The 25,674-nt window shown below is 41.9% G+C and overlaps 2 protein-coding genes across 3 annotated transcripts; both read right to left on the bottom strand.

The window, feature by feature from the left end:
* Positions 1-850: 850 nt before the first annotated feature.
* LOC134616303 (glutamate decarboxylase 1-like) lies at positions 851-16,736 on the bottom strand. Of its 2 annotated transcripts, XM_063461056.1 has the most exons (17): positions 16,471-16,736; positions 15,285-15,395; positions 13,299-13,355; positions 11,657-11,794; positions 10,504-10,746; positions 9,385-9,475; positions 5,497-5,609; positions 5,236-5,351; positions 4,867-4,946; positions 4,722-4,776; positions 4,501-4,617; positions 4,355-4,419; positions 4,185-4,263; positions 3,395-3,544; positions 3,127-3,234; positions 2,877-2,966; positions 851-2,763 (listed from the first exon to the last, which is right to left on the bottom strand). In XM_063461056.1, the coding sequence occupies exons 2-17, from the start codon at positions 15,358-15,360 to the stop codon at positions 2,590-2,592; spliced, it is 1,752 nt and encodes a 583-aa protein (XP_063317126.1). In that variant the 5' UTR covers positions 15,361-15,395; positions 16,471-16,736; the 3' UTR covers positions 851-2,589. The 2 variants fall into 2 exon arrangements, with proteins under 2 accessions (XP_063317126.1, XP_063317127.1); XM_063461057.1 differs by lacking the exon at positions 13,299-13,355 and having other exon boundaries at positions 852-2,763; positions 16,471-16,734.
* Positions 16,737-18,720: 1,984 nt separating this feature from the next.
* Positions 18,721-21,806, bottom strand: erich2 (glutamate-rich 2). The gene is made up of 6 exons (XM_063462438.1): positions 21,726-21,806; positions 19,574-19,650; positions 19,367-19,497; positions 19,180-19,237; positions 19,005-19,076; positions 18,721-18,923 (listed from the first exon to the last, which is right to left on the bottom strand). Exons 2-6 carry the CDS (start codon positions 19,617-19,619, stop codon positions 18,721-18,723), a joined length of 510 nt encoding a protein of 169 aa, XP_063318508.1. The 5' UTR covers positions 19,620-19,650; positions 21,726-21,806.
* Positions 21,807-25,674: the final 3,868 nt, after the last annotated feature.

Raw genomic sequence — 25,674 nt, 5'->3', positions numbered from 1 at the left:
ATTGTAATATTTGCTGCCATTTCTGCTGTTGTCTTGGCCAACTTACTCTTACAAAAGACATTTTTAATGTTAATGAGATTTTTTTTTTAACTGCACAAATAAAGGTTACATAAAAGTCACTGCCAAAAACTGTTGTTTGTGGCTCAAGATGACTTTATGTCATCCATGAGGGATGCATTTGACATATGTTTCACATATTATAGCCCAACAAGTTACTTATAGCAGTTTAAATACGAGCAATCAGTTTTTGGCAAATACCGGAAATCAGTTTTTGGCAGACAATCACTTTTTGGCACAACACCGGCACAGAGTCACCACCAGAGGGCGCCGGGAGCACATCTCTATGAATAAGTGCAGCTTCACTCCAGAGTTTCTCCTCTGGTTTTTTTACGTGCTCTATTCAGAGGTTATGAAACACCGGAAGCATTGCATTTGTTTCTTCATGAAATGGGGCCTTAAATAGACTGAATCAGACTAAATCGTAGCTTAATAAAAGGCATAGAAAGTAGAAAGGTGGAAGGATTTTCTTTTAAAGCAAAATGAGTATAAGAGGGGAGGGAAAAGTGATGCAAAGAGCAAGGAAAGAATAAAGACGAGAAGGAGCTGGAGAGAAGGGTTTCACAGCCAATCCGACACACAGCTGGGGGCCAAACAAAGCTTCTGGAGGATGATTAGGCAGAGAGGCAATAATATACACTCTATGTGTGTGTGTGTGTGTGTGTGTGTGTGTGTGTGTGTGTGTGTGTGTGTGTGTAGCTGCTGATAAAGACAGTTTGTTGGGAGAATGGGATACTTTGGAGTAGGGACACAAATGAAATGTCATTTTTCAGGGTGTTCTTTATTTTACTTTTTCAATAAGCCACACTGCGTTTCATGTTCTCTTTATATTGACTTTATTAAATATCTTGTTAAAGATGTTATGATTCTGTTAAAGTGCCTACTGAAAATTTGCCAGGGAAACGTTCCCTTAGACAGCTTCACATACAAGAGTTACTTGTCACATACAGTACACAGATTACTTTAAATATGATTTATGCAATTGTGCCATTCACATATGGTCCCTAATAAATACTCTGTTAACATAACTCTTATACTAAAACGCATCCTTTTACAATGGAGGAAAGTAAGGTGAACATGTGCAAAGACACTAACAGGTACCTTTGTACAAGATATTCCATTGAGCTCCCATCACACTTAGAATACAAGTAATATGTGTAACAATTAATATACTATATTACAGTAATGCATTAGGATTCAGACAGACGCAATTCTTCGTTCTTCCCAGTCTCAACGAGAGAGTACATTCTCACATCCTTGTGCTTCTCACTAAAATAAAAGACCGGCGCCGCGGCCAGAGGATTATAGAGGTTTCATTCTTAATCTCATCAGAAGGCCAGTCAATCATCTCAAAACATTCGGTCAAAAAGACTGACAATCACAAAAAGAAACACACTTATAGAGATTGCATCGCAGTAAAAGGTCAACAGGTAACGTTTTACAAACACCTAGTCTATAAGAAGTTATACATAAAGGACAATGGATTGCTGCGTTCCCGATTCTCTCTTTGGCTGACGATATCACTTTAAATAAACTTTACTCGGTTCACTGTGTTACAGCGTAATACGCATAAAGATACATGTACAATAAAATACCTGAATCTGCAATCACCTGCGGAAATGCAATAAATATTTTGTCTCATTCTCATATCATCAAATATGAATATATTAACATTGGTTTAAACACAAATGGGCATGACATGACTGCAGGGAACGGACAACGAGCCAGAGTTTTACAACTTAAAGGTTGTCACAGACCTACGATAGCTTTAAATCGGGATCTTCTACGAGGGAAACTATTGCAGACTGTAGCTCTGTCGGATGGTCCGAAGTCGTGCAACAGCTTGACACTTAACACAACCTGTAACTATGCTGAGCACGTTAGCTTATTTTTAACACAGTGCGAGCCTAAAATACGCCGCTGCGGGACTTTGGACACCGGGTTCAGGGGAAACAGGTCGGAGCGCTGAGATCAAACATATGTACAGCTGAAAGCACCACCATATTGTGCAGCACATGTATGATACAGCAGAATAACTTGATGATACTTGTAATACTTCGATCTGTGCTTTCCCCCCCTATTTTTCATTAATTTACCACACGCACTCACTCACACATTGGCTGTGGCACACACACAAGACATTAAAAGACAAACATTAAAAGACTGCACACACACACACTCTCTTTCACACACGTGCGCATTACAAGGCTCAATTGCACACACAGACATTAGAGCACATTTGCTTTTAAAGGAGACTTTAGATAGTGATTATATATATTTTTTTCTATAGAAGTACCTATGTGGGCCAGAGCTAGTAAGAAACTCCAGGGGCTCTCTCATTGCTCGTTTCTTTCCAGCAGTGAAAACATTTAGAGTGCTGCAGGCAAAGGCAGACCGGAAAGAAAGAACCTAAAACGTGTCCTATTATTTCTCGGACTGCAGCACTGTGAATGTTTCACTCTGGCGTTCGCTTTTGCAGTAAAATTGATCACAGACTCCGGGATGGCCCTGGAGCAGCGATGGCTGTGAGGTCTACAGGTCGTGGCCGAGCCTCTCGATCTCATCGATGAGGAAGTCGATGTCGGACTGGGTGACCGAAGGATTGGAGACGACCATTCTGAAGAAGTTTACTTTATTGCCCTGAGGCTGGTAGCCCACCATGGTGGTCCCTGACTCCATCATCATGGCCTTGATCTTTGGCGCCACCTGTTGGAGTGAAAAAGATGACAAAACAAAGCCTTGTATTCCTGAAAGCAACATCTTTTATTGGCTGTTTGAAGCTGATCGTGGTGGAACTTATAGTGTGATTATAGTTGTACCCTGTGGAGTTTTTCTCGCCTCTCATCTCCATCTGGCATGCCTCTCAGGCTGGGTGGAATGTACCAGAAGCAAACATTGGTGTGCTGGGGCTGCAGGCAGAAATGAACACGTCAGATACAGATCACGGTGGGTTTTTATTTATTTATTTGCATTTACATACAACAACATTCTGTTAAATACAGCAGTGAATTAACCCTGGTGATTAAAACTGGACATCGGTAAAGGAAAAAAAAAATGAGGGAAGCTCACCACTCCGTCAAACACCATCTCATATCCCTCCCTGTTCTTGATCTTGTTGTATAGGTACTGAGACAGGTCCAAACACTTGTCAATGTGCTGCTCAAACCCAGTGGTGCCCTGCAGGGGAAAAGAGAAGCCAATAATTACAGTTAAGAACACTCAGTATAGCACTAAATAGCATTGCACTAACAAAGCCATGAAGGTTCTTATTGGCTTGGAGATGCTTTTCTGTTTTTTTTAGCCAGCATGTATGCACCCGTCTGTCTACCCGGCTCACCTTGGCTTTCCACATGAGCCAGAATTTAAAGATGTCCACATGCCGGCCACACTGGATGGCCTTGTCCCCTGTGTCATATGTAACGTCGTATTGTTTGTCTGGTTGGAAGAGGTAGCCAGCGCACATGGAATTGCAGCCTGCTAGGATTCCCTACAGACAAAGTGCACAAACTGTTAACATTTCCTTTCACAGGTCTCCTGCCCAGGTTGTCATCATTTAGACATGTCAGACTACATGTACCAAGAAAAGCTGATGAGTGTGAATGTGCAATATGGATATTCATAGAACTGTATTTTTCATAGGTTAAAGTGAAGAAAAAACCCCCAAAGTGTAATGGAAATGTTTAAGCTTTTGCTACATGTCTGTGTCAAACTAACCTTACTGAATGAAAGCCTCCATATTGTCTTATTCTGTCTCTGTGTTATCTTTCAGATATACAGCATGTTGATGTACAAGTTATCTTTTATTACACAGTGTTCTAACCGCAGATCGATAACTTGTCTTCATAAATGATTCGATTCTTTTAACTCAAAGAAAAGCATGAAACATGATTGCTGTTGTGCTGCCTGTACTACTACCCCTTTACAAACATAAACAGAAGTAATTAAGAACATCAATAGCTTTAAAACTCAATAGCCTTACATATGTATATATATGTGGACTTTATAATGACACGTGGCGACCTGCTCCAACGTTTGGATTAAAAAAGTCCCTAAAACTTGTCATCATAAATTTTTAAGGTGAAGTAATAGAAACAAGATACTGTGTGTGTGTGTGTGTGTTCCTGTACCTTTTCTCTGACCAGGATTGCTGAACACTGCAGAGGCACACCCATCATCTTGTGTGGGTTCCATGTGACAGAGTTGGCCCTGGAAAACGTGTTGTCAGTGCTATCGTTAGCACGCTGAGGTTTCTTTTAAATAGCAACACACAGCAGCTTATCAGTTCCCATGTGCTCACCTCTCAATTCCATTAAGCTTATGGCGATGCTTCCTAGACATCAGCAGTCCACCACCCCACGCACCCTAATGAGATAAAACAGTACTGTTAAAGGAGTGGATGACGCACTGAAGCTACTGCTATCATCACTACTGCAAACTACTCACATCAACATGGAGCCACAAGTTATACTTCTCACAAATGTCAGCAATCTCATTGATGGGGTCAAATGCTCCATACACAGTTGAACCAGCTGTTGCATTCACAAACAATGGCACATAACCCTGCAGATGTAGTACCCAGGATAGATGAAAAGAAATGTGGTTAGAGATAAAAGTACATGGAGATGTAATTATATAAAAAAATAAAAGGGAAAAAAAACCCTGACCTTCTGTTTAGCATCGAGGATTTTGGCTTCCAAATCCGCAGGAATGACTCTCCCTCTGAAAACGAGCAGAGCAGCATGGAATCGCTGTGGATCTACATGTTGCACATACAGTATTCGTCAGATGATTTCTGCAACGATTACAAACCTCTCATCCGTGCTGAGAAGGATCACGTTGTCAGTGCCGAAGCCCAGTGCAGCTCCAGCCTTCTTTATGGAGTAGTGGCTCTGTGGGGACACATAACAATGAAATACCTCTGAATTCAAAAAGGGGGGATATTTTGAGAGCTAATTGTTGCTTGACAATTTTCCTGCTCTCTGTCACGTTGTCAAATTCAAAATACAAAAAAACTAAAATAATGAATGAATTGAAACAGCCAGTGCCCTGATTTAAACAGACCTACTGCTTATTCCCTGACTTTGATTAATCTACAGTCAATGAAGCAGCTTATCTGCATTGTTAGATTACCTGAGATGTACGGTGTGTGTGTGTGTGTGTGTGTGTGTGGTCACTTACATGCTCAGATGTGAAAAGGACAAGGCGGGGAGCAGCAGACATGCCCTTGGTCTTCACCTCTGGGAAATACTTGTACCGTGCGATCATCACACTGTACATGTTGGAGATAGCACCCCCTGTTAAGCACACCACACACACATCAGTACTCTGGACAGCAGCACACAGTCTGTGCAGTGTACATGCAAGTGGAATATTTGGACCAAAAGTCATACGGTAATATGAATATTGGCCATACATGGGTAGTGTGATTTAAAGACCGACCTGGGGAAAAGAGGCCGTCACCCTCTCCGTTTGGCCAACCAATCATCTCTCTCATTTTCTTCAGAGTCAGCTGTTCCATCAACACAAACACCGGGGCGATCTCATAGGTGAACCTGCCAATCATAACACCGAGTAATGAATGCAGCACATCATTCAGAGACACTGCGCATTCTTATGCACTCGTAAGGCAGAGAGTCCACAGACTCCCCCAAAACACACACAGTGATATTCATTGTGTGTCTATATTATTCATTAGTCCTTCTATAATTCCATCTGCAGAGCACAAAAGTGGAGCTTGTGCTGACTGGGCTAATTAAAAAGTGGCCGATATGAGTCAACCAGCAAACATTCATATTCAAATGCCTCCTAAAATCACTCAGTGGTTTAATTAAAGCACACAAAGCTCTGATGGCTATCTGTCAATGGTGCCGATCTCAGCGGCGACTCTGAATGGGGCTGACGTGATGGCTGAGAGAACTCGAGTTTGTGTGTGTGTGTGTGTGTGTGTGTGTGACAGAAGGACAGGGAGAGGGAGTGCTTTAAAGAGATAACAGCCTCTGTTGGCCCCAGAATATAGAATAAAATAAGGGAGAGCCCATGCCTATGAATTTCATTATTTCATTAAAAAGATGAAAGAGAAAAGATTCAAAAACAAAAAAAAGAAGTAATCTTCACACTCTTGAAATGAGCCAACGCTTTTAAAGCTTGATATGTGCCTGACCTCTCTGTCAGTTAATAAAAGATAAAATGACTGTTATCTCCACGGACAGCCAACGAACAAAACTCCTGGAGAAGCTAAAGTGGGTCAAATGTGTCACAGAAAGGAGGCCTGAGCTTTTGCTCTCTTTGCTAAGTGACATTTCACTGCTTCCCACACGCACCCTTAACGCTGATCCCTGTTTACCCCGCTTCTAATGAGGCCAGTTACACAATGCTCCTCCACCTCCATCGCTGTAGCTTCACCCATCACCCAAATTAGAAGCAGCATTATCTCCACGTTTCTTCGATTCCTCCCTGTTTTTTTTCCCCCTCCCCTCAAATAGCTATCTGCACAAGGGCTGAGGCTGTTTTTTGTAGTTTGGTAGAAAGGGGGAGGTATAAAGGCTGCGAGCAGAGTGAGATTTAGGGAAACAATGCAATGAAGAAAAGTGTGACAGAGGACAACAAAGGAAGATGAGGGGATGATGCAGAGTGCGCACAGAAAAGCACGCAGCAAAGCAACATCATGAAGCATGCACAACGAAGAGGCTGAGTGACAGAGAACAAAAACAAAGAGACAAAGAGAAATTAAAAAAAAAAATATGAAAGATGAAGAAAAATAACCAAGGAGGCATTTTTCTTGTGTAAATATTTCTGCTGAAGATTTTTAGCTTTTGTAAATTTTTTGACTAATCTATGACTTCTGGGCTGTGACTATGATCTGCTACACCCAAGGATAACTTTTCACTTTTCAGTTCCTCACTGGCCTCATCTCACCAATTTAGTGTCCTTTGATATAGTGGAATTATGGTTTATATAAAGCAGACTTAATATCCTGGATGTCTCATATTCCTTTCTTCTCAAAACTCATCCCAGCCACAGGACAAAAAAAGGCACAAAAAACCCCAGTGAACCTTTTTAAAATTCTCCTTCTCTCTGAGTCATTTCACGCTATAATGGCAATAATGGTGATCATTATCACAATCAGAGCCAATCATTGGTCTTTTCAGGGTGAAAATTACCCCTCAGTCACCTGCCTGTCCCCAGGGACAGCCCCTAAATGCCCTTATTATCATCATCAAGGGCACTCAATGTGTGTGTGTAAGTGTGTTTATGGACGTGTTTGTGTGTGTGTGTTTGCGCGTGTGTCTGTATGTGACTAACCCTCTGACACCCCCCCACCATCACCACCACCACACACAATCCTCTCAGCCCCTCAAAGGACCACTGAGTCCGTCTGTACCCACGGGGACAATAGAGCCGGAATGAGCACTCTGTGGGGAGCTGCGGCAGCCAGTTTCCACAATGTAACAGGGTTTTCTGTGCAGCCGGAGGACATTGTGTTTCAGTGTGGGGCCCAGCTGGCCTATCTGCTAACACCAGCTCACAATGAGCCTGTAGTCAATGGACTGGAAACCCTAGCTGCTGTATCTGGGACAACCAGAGCTGGTGTGTGTGCATGTGTGCGTGTGTCATTATGAAAGCGTGCACAAGCGTGTGTGGGAAGTCAATGGCCCCGTCTCTTGGGGCATTCTTCCAACCAGGAGATGAGATGGGAAAGTTTTTCTAAGAAGGTAGTTTCCTATGCTAATGTTTTAATAGAAATTGGACAAATTAGGTGTCACAGTTTTCTTCTAGCCTTTGCTTTACTGTCCTCAGATTTAATCTTTTCTTCAGCTGCAAGTTTGGACAATATTCTTTTAGGTCTAAAGTGCATTGTCTTGTAATTACTGTTTATTCTGGGTGACCTTTTGTGCTGCACTGGTCCTGTTATTTTCTGCAGTTATGTCCCAACCCTTTCACCAAGTCAAACTTATGCAGGTGTGACTTTTGCAAGAGTGGTTCTTCACTGGAAGTTCAGTTCAGTTTTCTCCTATCTATGAATGCGGCAAGTCTGAACTGAGACTGAAGTCACGATACAAACGTCTGTATTATCTTATCATAGTTTCATTGTGATTGCCATATGAAGCTGTTAATGACTAGTTAAAGGAACCCAGTCTGTAAGAAGCTGTAATGTTTAAAGATTGTTTGGGTAATGGGTGAACTGTAAATATATACGGAAACCAGGCAGTTTATATTTTCTTCATGATCTAATAATGACTACATGATCGAGCCTTAGCTCAAAACAATCCTCATTCTTTCGTTATTCATCTCCTCTAAAGAAATAAAAAACCCTACGTAAATAAAGCACTCCTACTTTTACATAAAGCTCAGCTGTTTTTGATAGATCTTAACTGATTTGTGTCTCTCACTAATAAAACAGCCTGCAGAATAAGTTGATTAGCTGATTGCCTCTTATTGTATTCTGTAACATTTCCCATTTCCAGCCTCCACTGTGCCATTTTGCAGCTTTTCTTTGTGTTATGTAACAATAGAATTTGTTAGCCTTTGACTACTGACTGCTGGACAGACTAAACAGGTTATTTGATAATGACTGCTTTTGTTGTGGATAACTGGGGAATTTTTTCACACACTTCTGATATTTCATACGTAAAAAGTTGAATCATTTCACTACGAAAATTTTTGGACAGTGAAATTATTAATATTTTAAACGTTGCTATGGATACACATCAAAATCTAAGAAAATCACATGAAAGTGACATTGCTATAAATATTAGGCTGATTATTGCTCAGTAAAAAATGTGGATGAACTGACTGTGGACATCTGTATGAACCTCTGTGAGTGTGCTTGTGTTTTGCTATAATTTGTCACCTTACTCCAGTAATCGTGTCACAGTGTTATGGCTTTTCATTCACAGCATGTCTGCGTCAGGATCTGTGTGTGCTGAGAGCGTGTGCAGCTGATGTGGGGTTCAGGCCTTCTCCACTCAAGCTGGGTAAACATGTAACTGTGACCTGAGATCAATATGCAATCTAACCACCCCCTGGGGCTTGGCGGTGTGTGATATACACACAGTATAGCACTGTGCCAGACTGCCATCTGTCAATACAGGGAAAAAAAACACAAACACTTTATATAATCGGCCTCCTTTGACCAGTGGTGGAGTGAGCCCAGGGGTACATCATAAGCACTTCCGCAATGCTAATATATGATGATGACTAGAGGCTATTTCCACTGGCCTACAAACAGGAAATATCATTTGTCCCCCTGTGAATTGTATAGGTGTTTCCCTTCTACACATAAACTGTGTCAGGCACTCGGTACAGAGAGCGTACTGTGTGACTTACATGTTGGTGTTGGCGGTGGAGGTGAGCCACTCTCCAGCCAGACCAATAATGTCTAGGCCAGAAGATAACTGGTTAAAGAAGCGTGGGTGACCTAAAGGGAGAAAAAAAATAATACAAAATAAATATTAAAAATGTCGGTTTAAGTTTAAGTTCAGTCATCATTCAGGTTTCATTTTGTATTTCTATGGCCAACTATAATACCAAAGGGATCTGACAAAGCGCTGCTCAGTGGGCCATAACAGCTGTATGACAAGCATTTAGACTCACACACATATACACACACAGTGACTGTGTGTAGACCTGGAGCCTGTATGCAGTCATGGATACATGTACACTGTGGTTATGGAGGTGCCTGCCTCACATAATAAACAGAGTAATAAAAAGAATTAACAATAAAAATGAAATAACAGGTGTGACAAAAGAAATGAAAGGTGTGCGGTTTCAGCACCACGGACAGCTCCTCTAGCCCACAAACTAAAAAAACAGCCACAAAATGTTTGGAGAAGAAAGAGAGGGAGAGAAAAAAGTGCTACTGAGTTGTAGACACAGTCAGTGACTGCCTGATATATAAAACCCGGGGGACAGTTTGAGCGTTGTCGTTTTTAACAGCTTGAATCAGCCCGTGTTAGGATCCCCTCAGGCGACACATGCTTTAATAAGTCGGGGGGAGGAAGAAAGGGAGGATGTGAAGTGAATTACCAGGGGTACAATACATATGGCAGTCATCTAAATAGGCTGTGTACTCTGCGAGAGACGGCCCATTCTCTAATAGTTTGTGTCACATTCAAAATCCACACACTGAACATGTGTGGATATTAACAGAGACGTAATGTCCTGCTTTATTACTATAATGTGTGTGGCAGTAATAAGGTGCAGGACTACATCTCCCACTGCTGTTTCCTTTGAATGCAAAAAGTTAAAAGTTAATTGCATCTTCGCCCACATCACACATACCAATCTCCTCTGCCATCAAAAATAACACACACCTCCATGTGAGTTACCCAAGCACATATACAGTTGAATTTGTATTTCCAAAAAACAAAAAAACAACAACAAATCTTTCCCTGTTGGGGTAGGTTAATGTTTCCTCTACGATGAAGGGCGTCCCAAAGCCCTTACCTGTCCGGACGCCATATTTGAGCGTGTCTCTGCAGTCCACCAGGATCTGCTCCAGGGACTCGGGCTGGTCTGACAGCTCCAGGTTGAAGCCCTCGATCCCCTCCAGGAGCTGGTGAGGGTGATGGAAATCCAAAACCTTTGTAGACCGGTCGAAAGTCTTCTTGACATAGTTGGTAAGGATGTCAACCACCTCCAGCAAAAACTGCATGGTGGGCTCTTCTCCATTTTTAGCCGGCAGGAGGTCTAAAAGAGGCGTGGGGCGGGGGGAAAAAGTAGGGGAAATGAAGCCATTTGTGATGCTGGGAGCTAATATCTGAGCACGTCAATTAATTAGCTTGTCTTTTGTAAAGCTTGTGCACTTAGTTTGTTTTTGAGTAAAATTCTAAATTCTAAAATTCTCTCCATTTTCCCCTCAGTATCTCGGGCTACATTTCTCTGCTAGAGCGAATAAAGACGGCTCCATATTTGGTCGTAGGTTTTGGCTAGCAGGCTTTAAGTTGTGAAATAGCCATCAAAACACACAAAATACATTTCTCAGCAGACATTTTAACAGGAAAGATAGGCAAACACTTATGTTTATAATGACATTAAAAGAAATTGTGTTCTTTGAAAGGAAAGTATTTTATATTTAATCTAAGAAAAAAATAGTGCTTTGTAATCTATTTATTCCGTCGCGTTGTCTTAATTTTCTTTTTACAAACTCACGCGGATATTAAAATAACACAAAATCACGCTTCCGCTAAATTAAGGTGTTAAAATGAGCTTTCCCCCCTCACATTTCTGCCACCGGCCACCGGAATATCCAAGTATTTTAGTTCTGCAAGGCTTTTATAAAGCCTCGAGTTTAGCCTCCGAAAGCACGGTTTACATCACAATACATACATGAATAACCCAACCCAGCACAGTTTGGCCTCTCGTTCGTTCTGTTGATATTGGGCAAATAATTAATTTTCCTGTAAAGCCCACTGTCATTAACGAGCAAAAAGAGGACAAAAACAGAGGTGGCAGACAGAAAAGTGAAGACGCTCTTCTCTGTTCTATGTCAGGAAAGCGATGTTTGATTTGAAATAATACGCCCGAGTTATAATAATAACAATGATAATGTTGGTGTTTTTGAGGAAGATCTGGGATAGCGGAAGTGTGGTTTTCTCACCTCTCGCGAACAGGTTGGAGAAGTCGGTCTCGGTACGGCGGAAGCGCGCGTCCCTGTCGCTGTTATCGCACGAGAGCAAGTTCTTCTGGCCCGCGAGCCTCCCCTTCTCCTCCAGGCTGTTGTTCTTCTGCAGGAACCCTAAGGTGTTGCACGGCGAAGAGAAGGAGTTATCACCAAACATCTCCATCCCACTCATAAAAAAACAAAACAAAGAGAAAAAAAACAAGAAAAACGGCGAAAAGCGAAACCAACAATTAAAATATAACAGAAAATAAATAAATAAATAAAAAAAGCAAGAAAGAAAATTGAGATTTTTGTGATTTTTTTTAAATCAGCTCATAAACAGCCAGAATACTTTAATCTGAAAAGCTTTTCTGTTGGAGGCCAAACTTATATAAGCTAAGTAGGAAGAGGAAGCACCCGTGGGTGCCCGCCTCACCCTGTGACATCACAGCCTCACCCCGTCAGGAAGCGCCCAGCCAGCCTGCCCCTCCCTATAGGAGCAGACTGATTGCCTCGGTGCTCAGGACAGGCTGCTACACACAGCCAATAAATACACACCCCCCGAAGAGGGTTTAATGAAGGATGCAAAGTGCCCTGAAGCAGCGTGTCTCTACAGGGCCACTGTCAGATTTTATAAGCTTTTCGCATATATGTGCAGAATGATGCGTGGGCCTAATTGCGCGTCAAAAACACGGGGAAGCCACACGCTCTTTGTTGTCGCTTAAAGTAAAAATATATTTTCAGTGAAAATGTTTATTGCTCATTAATAAACCGTATGAATAATTAGTGGCCACTGCACGGGGTTAAAACGTCATTTAACTAATGAAAATCCGATGATCACTTACTAAAAAAAACAAAAACAAACAAAACAATGTCAGACTTTCTCAGACTTGTGCTGCAGTAAAGCGGTCAATAATGCGCCTTTTGAATGGGTAGAGCTTTACGTGACACTGAATTCAACTTGCATGACTGCAAATAAATAAACATCCACACTTTCCATCGTGTGAGCCTCTGAAAGAAGCAGATTCCTTTAAGTGATGGAGAAAATAAACGTCACATCCACCCCCTCCATTGTAACAAAAAAAAAAAAAAAAAGAAAAGGGGGGGGCTATTAGAGACACTGACAGTAAGCCTGAGAAAAGTGACTCAAGAAATAACCGGATGTGATAGGAAAAGCAAATCGTTACGAGTTATTTTAAGGCTCGTTCTGCTTTCTGTTTCCAGGCTTGTCCCGGAGATTTTTCTATTGGTGCTGAAATGGGAAAGACAGGGGAGGGTGCAAGGAGGGGCGGGGGGGCCTGATCCGGGGCTCTCCTCAGCAGACCTACAGGCTAATGTCCAGTGACCTTTGGAAGATGGAAACGCACACTGACAGTGTGGAGGACGGCCCCGCTCTATCAACCTGTAATGTGGCCTATATTTCTGAGGGCCTCGAAATGAGTAAGATCATAATAAATCGCAAAAGAAAATGTGAGCCGATCAGAAGGAAAGGAAGGAAGGGAAGCAGTCACAACGGAATTCAATATCGAGAGCCATTGTATGTCAAAAAAAATCTTTAAAAAAATGTATTTCTTTATTTCATTTTCTTAAATAACATCTACAAGATTAAACCATTTTTTCGTGGCGAAACAAAACTTACCGCAAATCTTCATCCCCAGTTTCCTTGTGCATCCGTGCATCCACGCGTATTCGTTGGCTAAAACAAAATGAACGTTTGAGTTTCTGAGCGTGGAGACCGCGAGCAAATGTGGTGAGGCGGGTGATGGAGCACAGCGTACAAATGGGACAAAAAATAAATAAATGGAAGCGTGAAGGAGCGACTCTTGGCCAGGTGTGCGACTGTGGGGTGTTTGGGTATATTCATATTTTCTGTAAAGAATTACACGGACTGTTTGGCTTTGTTGAACACGGATTTAGCCTCCTTACACTCCCTCTGATCACAAGGGGGATGAGTCTGCTAACACTTCCGATTTGAGTTCAATCAATAGGGACCGACAGTGACCCGCACGGCAAATCCACGCCGGCTCACACACCCAGCCAAAGGGCGGACTGGAATTAACACCCGTGAAATGAGCTCACGGAGGAGGGCAGAAATTAATTGAGTGGATCACAGTATGTGAGTGGAGCGAGCTGGTAATGTCTCTGGTCTGGAAGTCTACAGTAGGCGCTTGAAGCACAAACTTGGAGCGTAGTGCGTCGACGTACACACACACACACACACACACACACACACACACACACACACACACACACACACACACACACACACACACACACACGCCCATGCATATACACTTAGTGCCACACACATGCACACACAAACCGGAGCGTGGACACGCGTGAGCTGAGATGGAGCAGAAAGCCTGAGGGAACAAGATGCAGAGCGCACGGCGCAAAAAGTGAGAAGCGACGAGGCGAATGTACCTGATGGAGAACTTGCGAAAACAAAAAAACAAGCATTTAAATTTACTGAAGCAATTTCATTCCGACAAAAAACAGCCCTAGGTGCGGAGGCCGAGGCATAAACACACACATACACGGACACACACACAGACGCGCGCGCACGCAAAGCCGCCAGGCGTGAGATGGAGCGTGGCAGAGAGATAATGGCAACATCCAGCAGCAGCAGCAGTACACGAGCAAACAGACAAAACAAACACCCTTTTTTAAAAGGACTTTTTCTTGGTTTGAATTTCCATGAAAGAAAAAGTCTGAATATTTTTTATATGTTTATTGGCACTCAAGGGCCACAAATAAAAGATTTCGAAATTTTGTATCCGGTAACGAGGAAGGGAAAATAAAGCATGTATTTGCACACTGGACAAAAGGAGCTGCAGGCTATCCCTGTAACGTTTTTCTGAAAAAAACAAAACAAAACAAAACTGCAATTATTTCCCTGCTTTGGACTGCAGATGGCTGCTCAAGTGTGCTCTAATGGAGTCAATTTTGTGTATGCGACAAAGGCTCGACGTGATTAATTAACCCACAGGTTAATGCACAGGTTTAGAGTTTTCTTTTTCTTTTAAAAAAAGGAAGCGAATAAAAAAAACATGCCTAAACTATGACAAATTATTACAGACAATTCTTATATCAAATTCTTTTGCTTTATCAAGACGAAAGGTGCACTGGATCAAATATTCAAATCTTTGTGTTTTTATTTTTGGGTTGAAACTCATATTTTGAATAGAACACGTTCAGGAAAAACGCTCCGAGATCGTTAGAAATCCCAGCGCTTTAAAGGCGCATTATTTCTGCCAGGTCCGCGCACCGCTGATCCGCCAGACAGCGACAGGCAGCTGTGATGGCTCTGTTTTTAACCGGAATGATTAACGACGGAGCCCACACAGCAAATGGCCCGGGCTACACTCTCCTTTATCAGACAGAGAAGGAGGGGAGAGAGACAGAGAGGGAGAGAGAGAAGCAGACAGAGGCGCGTGGAGGGTGAACCTGGGTTTAAACCGCTCTGCTGGCGATAGATCGCGCTGCAGAAGTGTCTTTGAGCAAGGCACCGAGTGGCTTTCACCACAGCCCGAGCGCTCTGGAGACTGACAACCTTAAACACAATTTAGCTTCGGGGGGCTGAAGCCAAAGTGTTGTTAACAGGGAGAGGAGTGTGGGGACCTACTTGTGGTCGGAGGTCTTAAATTAGCTGAGTTGGGGTCTTGTTCCCCGCCGGCGGCTCTCGGCTCAGACGTAGCCATCAGTCCTCTGTTACTTTGGTGCGGGAATTATTCAGCTGCAAACAAAACGACTCAGTGTTAGGAGAGGCTCTGTGTCGGATTTCCGATAATTGAGTGCAGTTTAAATGGCAGGCCGAGATTTTGATCAGAAAACGATGCTCCGTGCGTCACCAGGAGTGCTTCATTCTCCCTTTAAACGGCTGAAGCCGCGCAATTTGGAGTGAGTTGCGCACAACGCGCAACCAAGACGCACATCGCAATACTTTGGGGGATAAAATGGCTGCATGGGTATCGGTTTTATTTAGAGATACTCTTCGGATTGTGTTGCATTCAGTCAGCTGCTAACTACCCCAGCGCTGCTGCATGACACAGGTTTACAGAAAATGGGCCACAGATTTACAGATTTGAGGGTTTTTTTTAAGTTGGGAACTAGCAAAAGAAACAAGGCTGGTTCTTGCAGTAAGTTCTTATGGATCATTAAAACCAAATCATCGTTTAATTTAAAAAGAAAAATCGGTTTTGTTATATAACAGCTGACATTTTAAACGACCAAAACCAAAATATTAAAGAAAGAACACATAAGGCCCGCGTTTCCCACCGTATAAAATCACCGAGATGATCAGAAAATCAGAATAAAACGAATGCTTTAAAAATGATACTTCACAGGCAGCAAATATGGATAAAATGAGGTGACAGTGTCCACATAAATAACCATTCCCGATTAATGTGTTGACTCAGTAATCGACATTTCAATTAAGATATGCTTTGAACACCACCCTTACTACAATGTCATCACGAGACAGAGAGGCAGCGAGAGAGAGAGAGAAAGAGAGAGAGAGAGAGAGGCTGAACAACTAATAAATTCGTTCTGTCTCCCGTCTGGGAATGATTTATGTGAGAATTCTATTATTATTATTATTATTATTATTATTATTATTATTATTATTATTATTATTATTATTATTATTATTATTGTTTAGTTTTTGCTCTCATATTTTGTCCTCCAAAGCTGATCTCACGATATCAGCGGCTGAAAAGTGGAGTGGTTTAAGCATCTTCCCCCCAACCTCTGTCTCTGAAGAAACAGACACGAAGGGTGCAGCTGGAGAAGGAAAGAAGACGGGATCTTACCGGCTCACGGGGCGCACAGGTTGTCGAGTCCAGACAAAGTACAACTTAAATGTTACAACTGCCACCCGAAGGCGCGACAAGAAACAGTCCAGTGGTGGCGATGGCGGAATATCAACAGAGCGCACTGATAAAATCCCATCCGGCGGCGCGCAAGTGACCCTTTCTCACTCAAGAATATTTTTATTCGTTATTTATATCTGAGGATCCGGCTGCCCATTGGTCTCTTCACGCAGGCATGAGTCACAGCCTTGCCTCCCACCCTGACGGCTAATGAAGCTTCCCTGAGTGCTACTGACAGCTACAATCCACTTTAAGGAACCAAACAAGCAAAAGGAAAAATACCGATGACGTTTACCCGCCCCTGTGTGCGTGTATGTGTGTGTGGGCGAGCTCTTGTGTCTCCAGGTGTGGGTGGGTGTCACAGGGATGAGGGTGGAGACTTGAATGTAAATTTGCTTACATAGAAATTGACCTTGGAATGAAACTACACAGCTGGGCTTTTAAATACCAACAGATACATATTCAGAACATCTGGTCCATCTCCTCATGTCTGTTGATTGATTGGGTTTTGGGGACCTGTGGAAGCTGTTAGGTCATTTATTTCAGAATAGACACATTTATTATAAAGCGAGCAGGACAAGCCATCCAGGAGCCATCCATCCATGCAAGCACTGTCTGTAATATTCACCTTCATGAGATGAAAACATTGCCTACATCATAATTTCTGCCCTACTCACTGCTTTAACCTCGCCACGGACAATAACGCCGAGACTTCAAAGCATGGCGGGCGCTGGCTTAGTGTCCTTTCTGTCATCCTCATGCCTGCCTCTGGATCCAGTGCACGGGCAGGGACCAGCCGTTATGTTCATTCAGCAGCTGCAATTTATTCAGCCTTTATCAGGAGCCAATCATATCTTTCTCCACTCACAAGTGACATGTGGAGATGCATAAAGATAAACTCAGACTGATGGCATTCAACAAGGAGGCTTAGCTGCTGGCATTTACATCTGCACTAAAACAGGGCACATAAAAGGCCTTCGCTGCTTATGAGTTTACATAGGCTAACATTTTATTTGTGCTAATTTAATTGCCACCATACCAAAAGACTGGATAGTGGACCAGATGGACTCCAGAATCATTTTATTTGTTTGGGTCACACTACAGCTCTCATCCACAGTGAAAAGTGAAAAATAAAACAAGTAAGAAATCATGGCTTTGGTCTCTCTTGTTTCATGCACAAATCTGTGAAATTTACATACTCCTTATATACCACATCTTTTCCCTATCATGCAGCATTGCTTATCATCTTCACAGAGAGAGAGAGCACTGATGTTTAAAGAATCCTGAAATCAAACCCATGGGAGCATTCAGTGGGGAGGATTCAGCAAACATGGTGGTAGACGTGTAAACTTCCAGGGAAAAAAGTTTTGTTTTTTGTTGAATTTCATGCAATCTGACTGACGATACATAAACATGTTTTTGTATGTCCCGGTGACAATTTAAAGTCAGTTTAGATAATGTTTCAAAATAACTGCTAGAGTCAGCATCAAAGGGGTTACCAAGCTGGCTGCAGAGTGTCCAGATTGCTGCTAGGAGACCAATAGCTGGAGACTGCTGATGACACTTTAAGTGATGATCAAACATAACCGCTTAGAAGATTTTTGACTGTAAAATATCTGTTATAATAACAAGAATGAGGAATATGAATGCAGCATTTACATATCATCACATCTATAGGCTGAAACTCTTAAGCTGCTTCTTTGTGTTGAGCAGTTAGCTGCTAACTGTATGTGCTGTGTGTTCCTAGTGTTCAGTTTTGGCATGTCTGGTCATAAAACTGCAGGGTTGTATTTTCCGATGCATTTTTAGCATCAGTTCGAATGGGTTAAGGTATTTTACATTTAATCACATAATCATTCTCAAAATGGATATGACACTGATCAAGTAGATTCATTTACAGTCTCTTCTGCAGATCAACGTGCAACCGGAGGTTTATCGGATTTATCAGGAAGCGTGTGTGTGGTTTGCCCGTATATTTTCACGGGTGATCTATCAACGATTTATCAGTTCACGTTTTCAGGAAATGAGGGCATCCGCTCAGTCCACAAGAGCTCCTTTAATTCCAGGTGAAAATATGAGAGAATATGTAACTGTCACTGTGTCTACACTGAAAAGTGTGGGCAGCAGCAGTGTGCCTTAAAATAAACACAATATATGTAACATAGTCCCTGCTAGACAGGTCGAACAGCTTTAAGGGTAACTATGAGCGGGAGGGCATGGCTTGTGTCTGTAAACACGGTTTTCCTTTTCATAATTATGATCATGATCATCATCATCTGATGCTGAAGAAGAGGAGCAAGATGAGCTATGAGAGGAGTCCTCATCACTTCCAGAATCAGTGTCATCATCATCCTCATCACTTTCTTCCTCGTTGCTTTTCTCTGCGTGTTGCTCTGATGGAAAAATCAAACAACACCTTCGATGTTTAGTCTGTAACATGCAGCCTAAAGTGTTTGTACAAAGACAACTGTCACCTTCCAGCAGCTTCTTCTGGATCAATGGGAGGAACTCTGAGGCCTCAGGATTGTCTGGCTCGTAGATGAGAACTGGAGCGAGGAGAGAAGAGGTAGCATTGACTAACTTGGCGGCTCGCTCACTTATTTATTGACCGACGGACAGACGTATAGCAGACAGGCGCAGGATACGTACTCATGTGACAGAGTTTAACAGCCAGCTGGAAGTATTTGTCCTTCAGAGCTCTGAGGAACTAAAAGTTAACATTTTCACTTTAAAGTTGAAGCAAAAACATTTCAGACATTTGAAACATGCAAAGAAAAAAGCACTCTGTGGACAGAGCATGAAGTGTGGATAAGCTGGACCAGTTGCATTACTGTACCTTCATTAAAAGCCCCACTGGAGCCTTAAGGTCTTCACAATTCACATTCACTTCCTCAGTCTGTTCTTTGTCCTCTTTAGCTTTATACATGAGGAGAGGTTCAGCTGGTGCGTGAGCATCTGTCGGTCTCCCTGACAATCATCACCATAATCACTTTTTAATGTTATTTCTTTTGCCTTAGTGCTTTGCATTTTATCCTGTACCCACCTGTTCCTTTTGAGCCTGAGGACTTCGACGTCTCCATACCTTTCATTTCCAGCTGCTCCACAGGTGCTCAGCCAATCCTGAAATCACAGGTGATCTGTGTCAGAACTGTATCAGAAGCATATCTCATTGGTCTGATCACTGGCTGGAAGAATTTCGATATTGTGTGGCTCTAGAGGTGGGCCACACACAAACTCAAAGAGCAGCTCAACATTATAAAACAATATGAATTCAGAGAACAAGTCTAAGTAAAAACCAAATGCTGTCCAGAATAAAGGACAACATTTACATATAGATGCTCATTTTCCAGGGGTCTGTGTTGGTACTCGTTTGCGTACTGTAGGACAGACTTCGAAAGCAACACCAATGAAAGAATTAATTTCCCGTCATCTTCACCGGGTGTAAATTTCCTTCACCACATCCCACAGTTGCAGTCTAATCACTTATTTTAAGTACACATGTTTTGTTGCCCAAAACAAGACATATATAGCAGCCTTTGAGAGTCTTGCTGCTTATGGTCTTCTTATAATAACTACCAGTCAGGAACTACCGTTTTTGTCATCTAACAAAATCAGAAAATGAAATACTGATGACAAGCAGAGGAACACATGAAGCTAACGTTGTCATTAAAATATTGTGGGCGTTAGAGTTGGCAGTTCATCTTGTAATCGGAAGGTTGCCGATTCGAGCCCCGGCTCAGACAGTCTTAGTCGTTGTGTCCTTGGGCAAGACACTTCACCCGTTGCCTACTGGTGGTGGTCAGAGGGCCCGGTGGCGCCAGTGCCCGGCAGCCTCGCCTCTGTCAGTGCGCCCCAGGGCAGCTGTGGCTACAATGTAGCTTGCCATCACCAGTGTGTGAATGACTGAATGTAGTGTACAGGCTCTTGGTAAATGCATTGAGGAAATTAATGACTGGTTGTGCCACAACTTTCTCCAGCTAAACAAAAATAAAACTGAAGTAATAGTCTTTGGTCCCAAAGAAAAACGATTACAGGTCACCAGAGAACTTCAATCTATACACCTAAAAACCACAAACCAGGCGAGAAATTTGGGTGTAGTGATGGATGCAGACCTAAACATAGAAAAACACATTAAGACAATAACAAAGTCAGCTTACTATCACCTCAAGAATATATCAAGGATAAAAGATCTGATGTCTCAACAGGACCTGGAAAAACTAGTCCATGCATTCATCTTTAGTAGGCTTGATTACTGTAACAGCATCTTTACAGGTCTACCTAAAAAATCAGTCAGACAACTACAGCTCATTCTGAACTCTGCTGCTCGAGTCCTCACTAAGACCAAAAAAGTGGACCACATCAGTCCAGCTCTGAGGTCTTTACACTGGCTGCTTGTCCGTCAGAGGACAGACTTTAAAGTTCTGATGCTGGTCTATAAAGCTCTGAATGGTTTAGGACCAAAATACATCAGTGACCTCCTGACCCAGTATGAACCTTCCAGATCCCTCAGGTCATCTGGATCCGGTTTTTATCAGTTCCCAGAGTCAGAACCAGACACGGAGAAGCTGCATTCAGCTTTTATGCTCCATATATCTGGAACAAACTCCCAGAAAGCCTCAGATCAGCTGAAACACTCAGTTTATTTAAATCCAGGTTGAAGACTCACCTGTTCTCAGCTGCATTTGAATAAAGCACCAAATCCACACTTTTAAGCTTAAATATCAAAACTTACATTTTAACTACTGATTTTATCTACTGTTCTGATTTTATCTACTGTTTTTTCTTAATCAATTTTAAATCATGCTTTTTATTGTTTTTGTTTTTTAATGTCTCTGTAAAGCACTTTGAATCACCTTGTTGTTGAATTGTGCTACATAAATAAACTTGCCTTGCCTTGCCTTGCCTAGTGTAAAGCGCTTTGGGGTCCTTAGGGACTAAGTAAAGCGCTATACAAATACAGGCCATTTACCATTTAAAATCTTTTCACCATCCGGTTTGCAACTTGCTTTAGCAGAAAGCAACATCCCGGTGAAGACACAATAAAAATACTAATTATTATTATTATTATACAGCTTTTTAATAGGATGTGTAGGGCAGTGAAAAGACCAACTTAGAGCAACGAGTGTCTTGCCCAACAACTGCATAGAGTGAGCAGCCTGTGAACAACAGGCCTGCAATTCACAGAAACAGCATACCTGTAGCTAGTAGAACCAGACCGTCACGGACACCTGCTGTTGCACAAGTTGTTTATCTGATCGTTCAAAGGGCTTTAAGTCTGAGCTCCTATTCTGTGAATTTCTGACAGTTTCTTGCAGTGGAAGTTGACGGTTGTAACTTTCCTTTAGCTGTCGGAGAAGGAGGTAAACAGCCGTTACTATGCAACGGCGTAACGCCCACTCGCTGTGGCCTTCATTGTTGCCGGAAATTTGGCCATTATATCAGAGACATGCCAAGCAGTTAATGATGATTTGAAATCTATGGAATGAATGAATGAATGAATGAATGGCACTCCAGCAAAGATTTATTAAAAATTCTCTAACATTTAGCTGCTGATGCGTAATATTTATTCTATTTTGTATAGTACTTTATTCTAATGTATATAGTATTTTATTCTATCTTATCTTATCTTATCTTATCTTATCTTATCTTATCTTATCTTATCTTATGGAAGCAATGGTCCTGGGAACGTTTGGAATTAAAGATAATTTAGATATAAAGTTTTTGGGTTTTTTTTTTTTTTTTTTTTAAAAAGCAGGAGTGCCCTTAGGTGTTTCATGGTGACTGCTGTCTTGCGAGACTGCTTTTGGGGGAGATGCAGTATCAAAATGAAAATAATTAAGTTAAATTAAAATAATAATATTATAAAATTACTTAGTGTCTCTTTTTTCTCAGTGAATATAATTTTTAAATATGGGTTTGTAACACTAACAAATCATTTAATGTAAACATTCTTAGCTCACAGACTGCACACAGAAAGAGTTACATTCCTGAGAGCCCCATTTTTTAGTTGTTACCCTTCTGTCTTTCCCCTTACATTAATCAAAAGATTTACACAGTAAATGAAGTTCTAACAAATTCAACAGGATAAAAAACATGAAACACTTGATACTCCGAACAGGTGATTACACACCCTTATGTGTCGACCCCAATACTCAGCCCACATCCACAGTGGACAATCTGGTGCATTCCATTATTTTTAAGGGAGCCCAGAGTATGAAGACCGAGCCAACTTATGACTATTATAATAGTTGTTTTGCATATCAGAGAATTTGCTTAATTTCAGTGTATGGAGTCATTAATTCAGTTTGATGTTTTATAATGGTTCATCAAATGCTTGCATGCTATATTCCTATAAAGATATTCTGCTATTATACCCTCAACTTTCTACAATTTTGCAAACATGTAAAATAAAGCAGAGACTAAGAATGCATTTGCATGTTTACAGTTTCTGAGCTCATATATTCAAGGGTTTGAAGGGTTCTCTCACAGCCCTTGAGAGACTGCCTCTGTCCACCCTCCATGTCAGCCATATTTCATTCAATAAGTAGCTGTAACCGCCACATTAGCTGCGCATACATCGAAAGAGCTGCCCTCTGTCATGAATGTGTGTGTCGGTGAGTGTGTGAGAAAATGTGAAGATGCAACAAGGTATTGTGTGTGTGTGTGTGTGTGTTTGTGTGTGTGTGTGTGTGTGTGTGTCTGTGTGTTTAATAGATTGAGGTCTCCTCTGCTCTTGGCTGCATTGTTTCACGGTTGTCTTAAAATCTCAGCGAGATATGGACTGTCAGACTGACAGGCTCCAGACTCAGACATCCCACAGAGCCTAAATTAGCACATGATTGGCAGGACTGTTCATTTTCTCCTAGAGTCTGAAATGCTGTTTAGAGAAAGGTGAGGTTAGCTTGGAGTGTTAAATGCGTATTTTGCTCTTCATCTCCTACACACACTCACTTGGTCTCATACACACACATAAAACCACATATCAATTAGGCAGGGTCATGAAGTTTCTTACACTGAGTGCTCCCTTGGGGCCGTCTCGTGCACGCTGACATGCCATTGAAGCGTGTGCATGTGCGCTTTCAGTGTAGACTTTGTGGGCTTTTATTAAAGTGGAGAGTAGGAATCCAGGAATCTTGCAGGCAGGATTCTGTGTTAGGACCAGTTCTTATGGTATTATATAGTATACTTCCCTTAGGCAGTATCATTAGAAAGCACAGTACACATTTTCACTGCTATGCAGAAGATACCCGACTTTATCTATCCATGTAGCCAGATAACACACAGTTAGTTAAATGCAGGAATGTCTTAAAGACACAAAGACCTGGATGACCTCTAATTTTCTGCTTCAAAATTCAAATCTTGGAGACATTGTCTGTAACCCGAGACCTACTCTGGATGGCATGACTGTGGCCTCCAGTAACACTGCGAAAAATTGTGGAGCCTTTTTAACCAGGATATGACTTTAAACAAACATGTAGGATTCTTTCTTGCATTTGCACAATATTTCTAAAATAACAAACATCCAGTGTCAGAGTGAGGCTGAAAAATGAGTTTATACATTTATTATCTCTTGGCTGGGCTTTTAAATATGATTACATAATTATATAATTATTTTATAATTATATAGAAACTCTCTAAAAAGACTTCAGTTGATCCAAAATGCTGCAGTGAGAGCACTGACAAGGACCATGAAGAGAAAGCATTTTTCTGCCATGTTGGCTTTTCTTCACTTCACAAGGGTTTGAAGGGTTCAATCCAAAATCAAATTTAAACTCCTTCTCCTCACATACAAGGTCCTGAATAATCAGGCCCCATCTTATCTTTAAGACCTCACAGTATGTAATCACCCACATGAAACACTTCGCTCTCAGACGAAGGCCTACTGGGATGTTTACAAGTAGAATGGGAGGCAAAGCCTTCAGATTTCAGGCTCCTCTTTGTGGAACCAGCTCCCAGTTTGGAGTCGGGATGCAGACACCCTCTCTACTTTTAAGGATTAGGCTTAAAGCTTTTTTTCCTTGATAACTCTTAGAGTTATAGTGGATCAGGTTAGTCCTCCTTTAGTTTTGCTGTAATAGACTCAGACGGCTGGGAGCTTCCCATGATGCCCCGAGTGCTTTTTCTTCACTCACCTCTTTTTCACTCACTTATGTTCATAAACCAATCTTCAATTAATCATTTGTAATTTTGACTTTATACTCTGACTCTCTCCCACATGTGTCTTTTGCCCTGTCTCCCTCCCCTCACCCCCAACCGGTTGTAGCCAATGGCTACCTGAGTCTGGTTCTTCCGCACACGTCTTCCTGTTAAAAGGGGTTTTCCTTCCCACTGTTGCAAAGTCCTTACTCAAAGGGATTGTGCAATTGTTGGGATTTTTAACAATTGCACAACCTGTAGGGTTTGTACCTTACAATATAAAAGGTGACTTGGCACTATAACTGAATTGAATTGAACTGCACTGAACTGAATTCAACAGTGGAAGAAACAAAGCAGATAAATGTGGGGAACCTCTGTAGAGCCTACAACGTAACCTTTGTAAGTCGTCGACGTCATTGCTGGCTTTTTTGTGCTGGTGCATGATGTGTGCATTACCGTGCTGTCGCGTCCCAATGTTTTACATGTGATGACAGGACTTTTTCCCCTCCTGCATTCCCACACTTGTTGTTTTCAGTTTTTTTTTTCAAAGACAAAGAGGATCGTCATTCCAGTTTTTCCACTTCTTTGTACATTCTGATAGTTTCATAAACCTCCCTAGAGGAATTTCCTAAGATTTGTGAGCCCTTTTTTAGGTGCTATGATTATTATTCTTGATGACTGCTTTTCTCTCACTGATGAATTCAAAAACTGCAGCGAATAGTAGCTGGAAATGCACAGGAGGACTTGAGAGTACTGAACAGGCCAAACACAATAGTTGCAGGCTGCACTGACATGACATTTCGAGGGAGGTGTACACCAGGTTACATCTGAGGATTTTGCAATAGTATCATAAATCCTGAGTTATGGGTAAGTCCAAAATCGCCCGTAGACATAAAGATCACGGGAGCGTGTTCAAAGACTACAGGCCCCAAGAACTCCCGTTTACTTAGCAGTGTTACTTTAAATGCGTGTCTGTACAGTTTTGGGCTCTATGCATTCCCCCTTCCC

This window comes from Pelmatolapia mariae, linkage group LG18 (assembly GCF_036321145.2).
Source record: "Pelmatolapia mariae isolate MD_Pm_ZW linkage group LG18, Pm_UMD_F_2, whole genome shotgun sequence".
In the NCBI taxonomy this organism is placed as follows: domain Eukaryota; kingdom Metazoa; phylum Chordata; class Actinopteri; order Cichliformes; family Cichlidae; genus Pelmatolapia; species Pelmatolapia mariae.
The sequence above is the reverse complement of the archived record's forward strand: the minus strand, read 5'-3'. Positions and strand labels throughout refer to the sequence as shown.

What these genes read in the sequence shown, in the direction of transcription:
- LOC134616303 (XM_063461056.1), bottom strand. Translation starts at nt 15,360, where the DNA reads ATGGCTACGTCTGAGCCGAGAGCCGCCGGCGGGGAACAAGACCCCAAC. An exon ending in TCCACCGCCAACACCAACAT is followed by an intron (nt 5,610 to 9,384) that starts GTAAGTCACACA and finishes TATGATTGGCAG; the next exon opens with GTTCACCTATGAGATCGCCC. An exon ending in CAATCCTGGTCAGAGAAAAG is followed by an intron (nt 3,545 to 4,184) that starts GTACAGGAACAC and finishes CTTTGTCTGTAG; the next exon opens with GGAATCCTAGCAGGCTGCAA.
- erich2 (XM_063462438.1), bottom strand. Translation starts at nt 19,619, where the DNA reads ATGAAAGGTATGGAGACGTCGAAGTCCTCAGGCTCAAAAGGAACAG. An exon ending in CAGTGGGGCTTTTAATGAAG is followed by an intron (nt 19,238 to 19,366) that starts GTACAGTAATGC and finishes GTTAACTTTTAG; the next exon opens with TTCCTCAGAGCTCTGAAGGA. An exon ending in CCAGAAGAAGCTGCTGGAAG is followed by an intron (nt 18,924 to 19,004) that starts GTGACAGTTGTC and finishes TTTTTCCATCAG; the next exon opens with AGCAACACGCAGAGAAAAGC.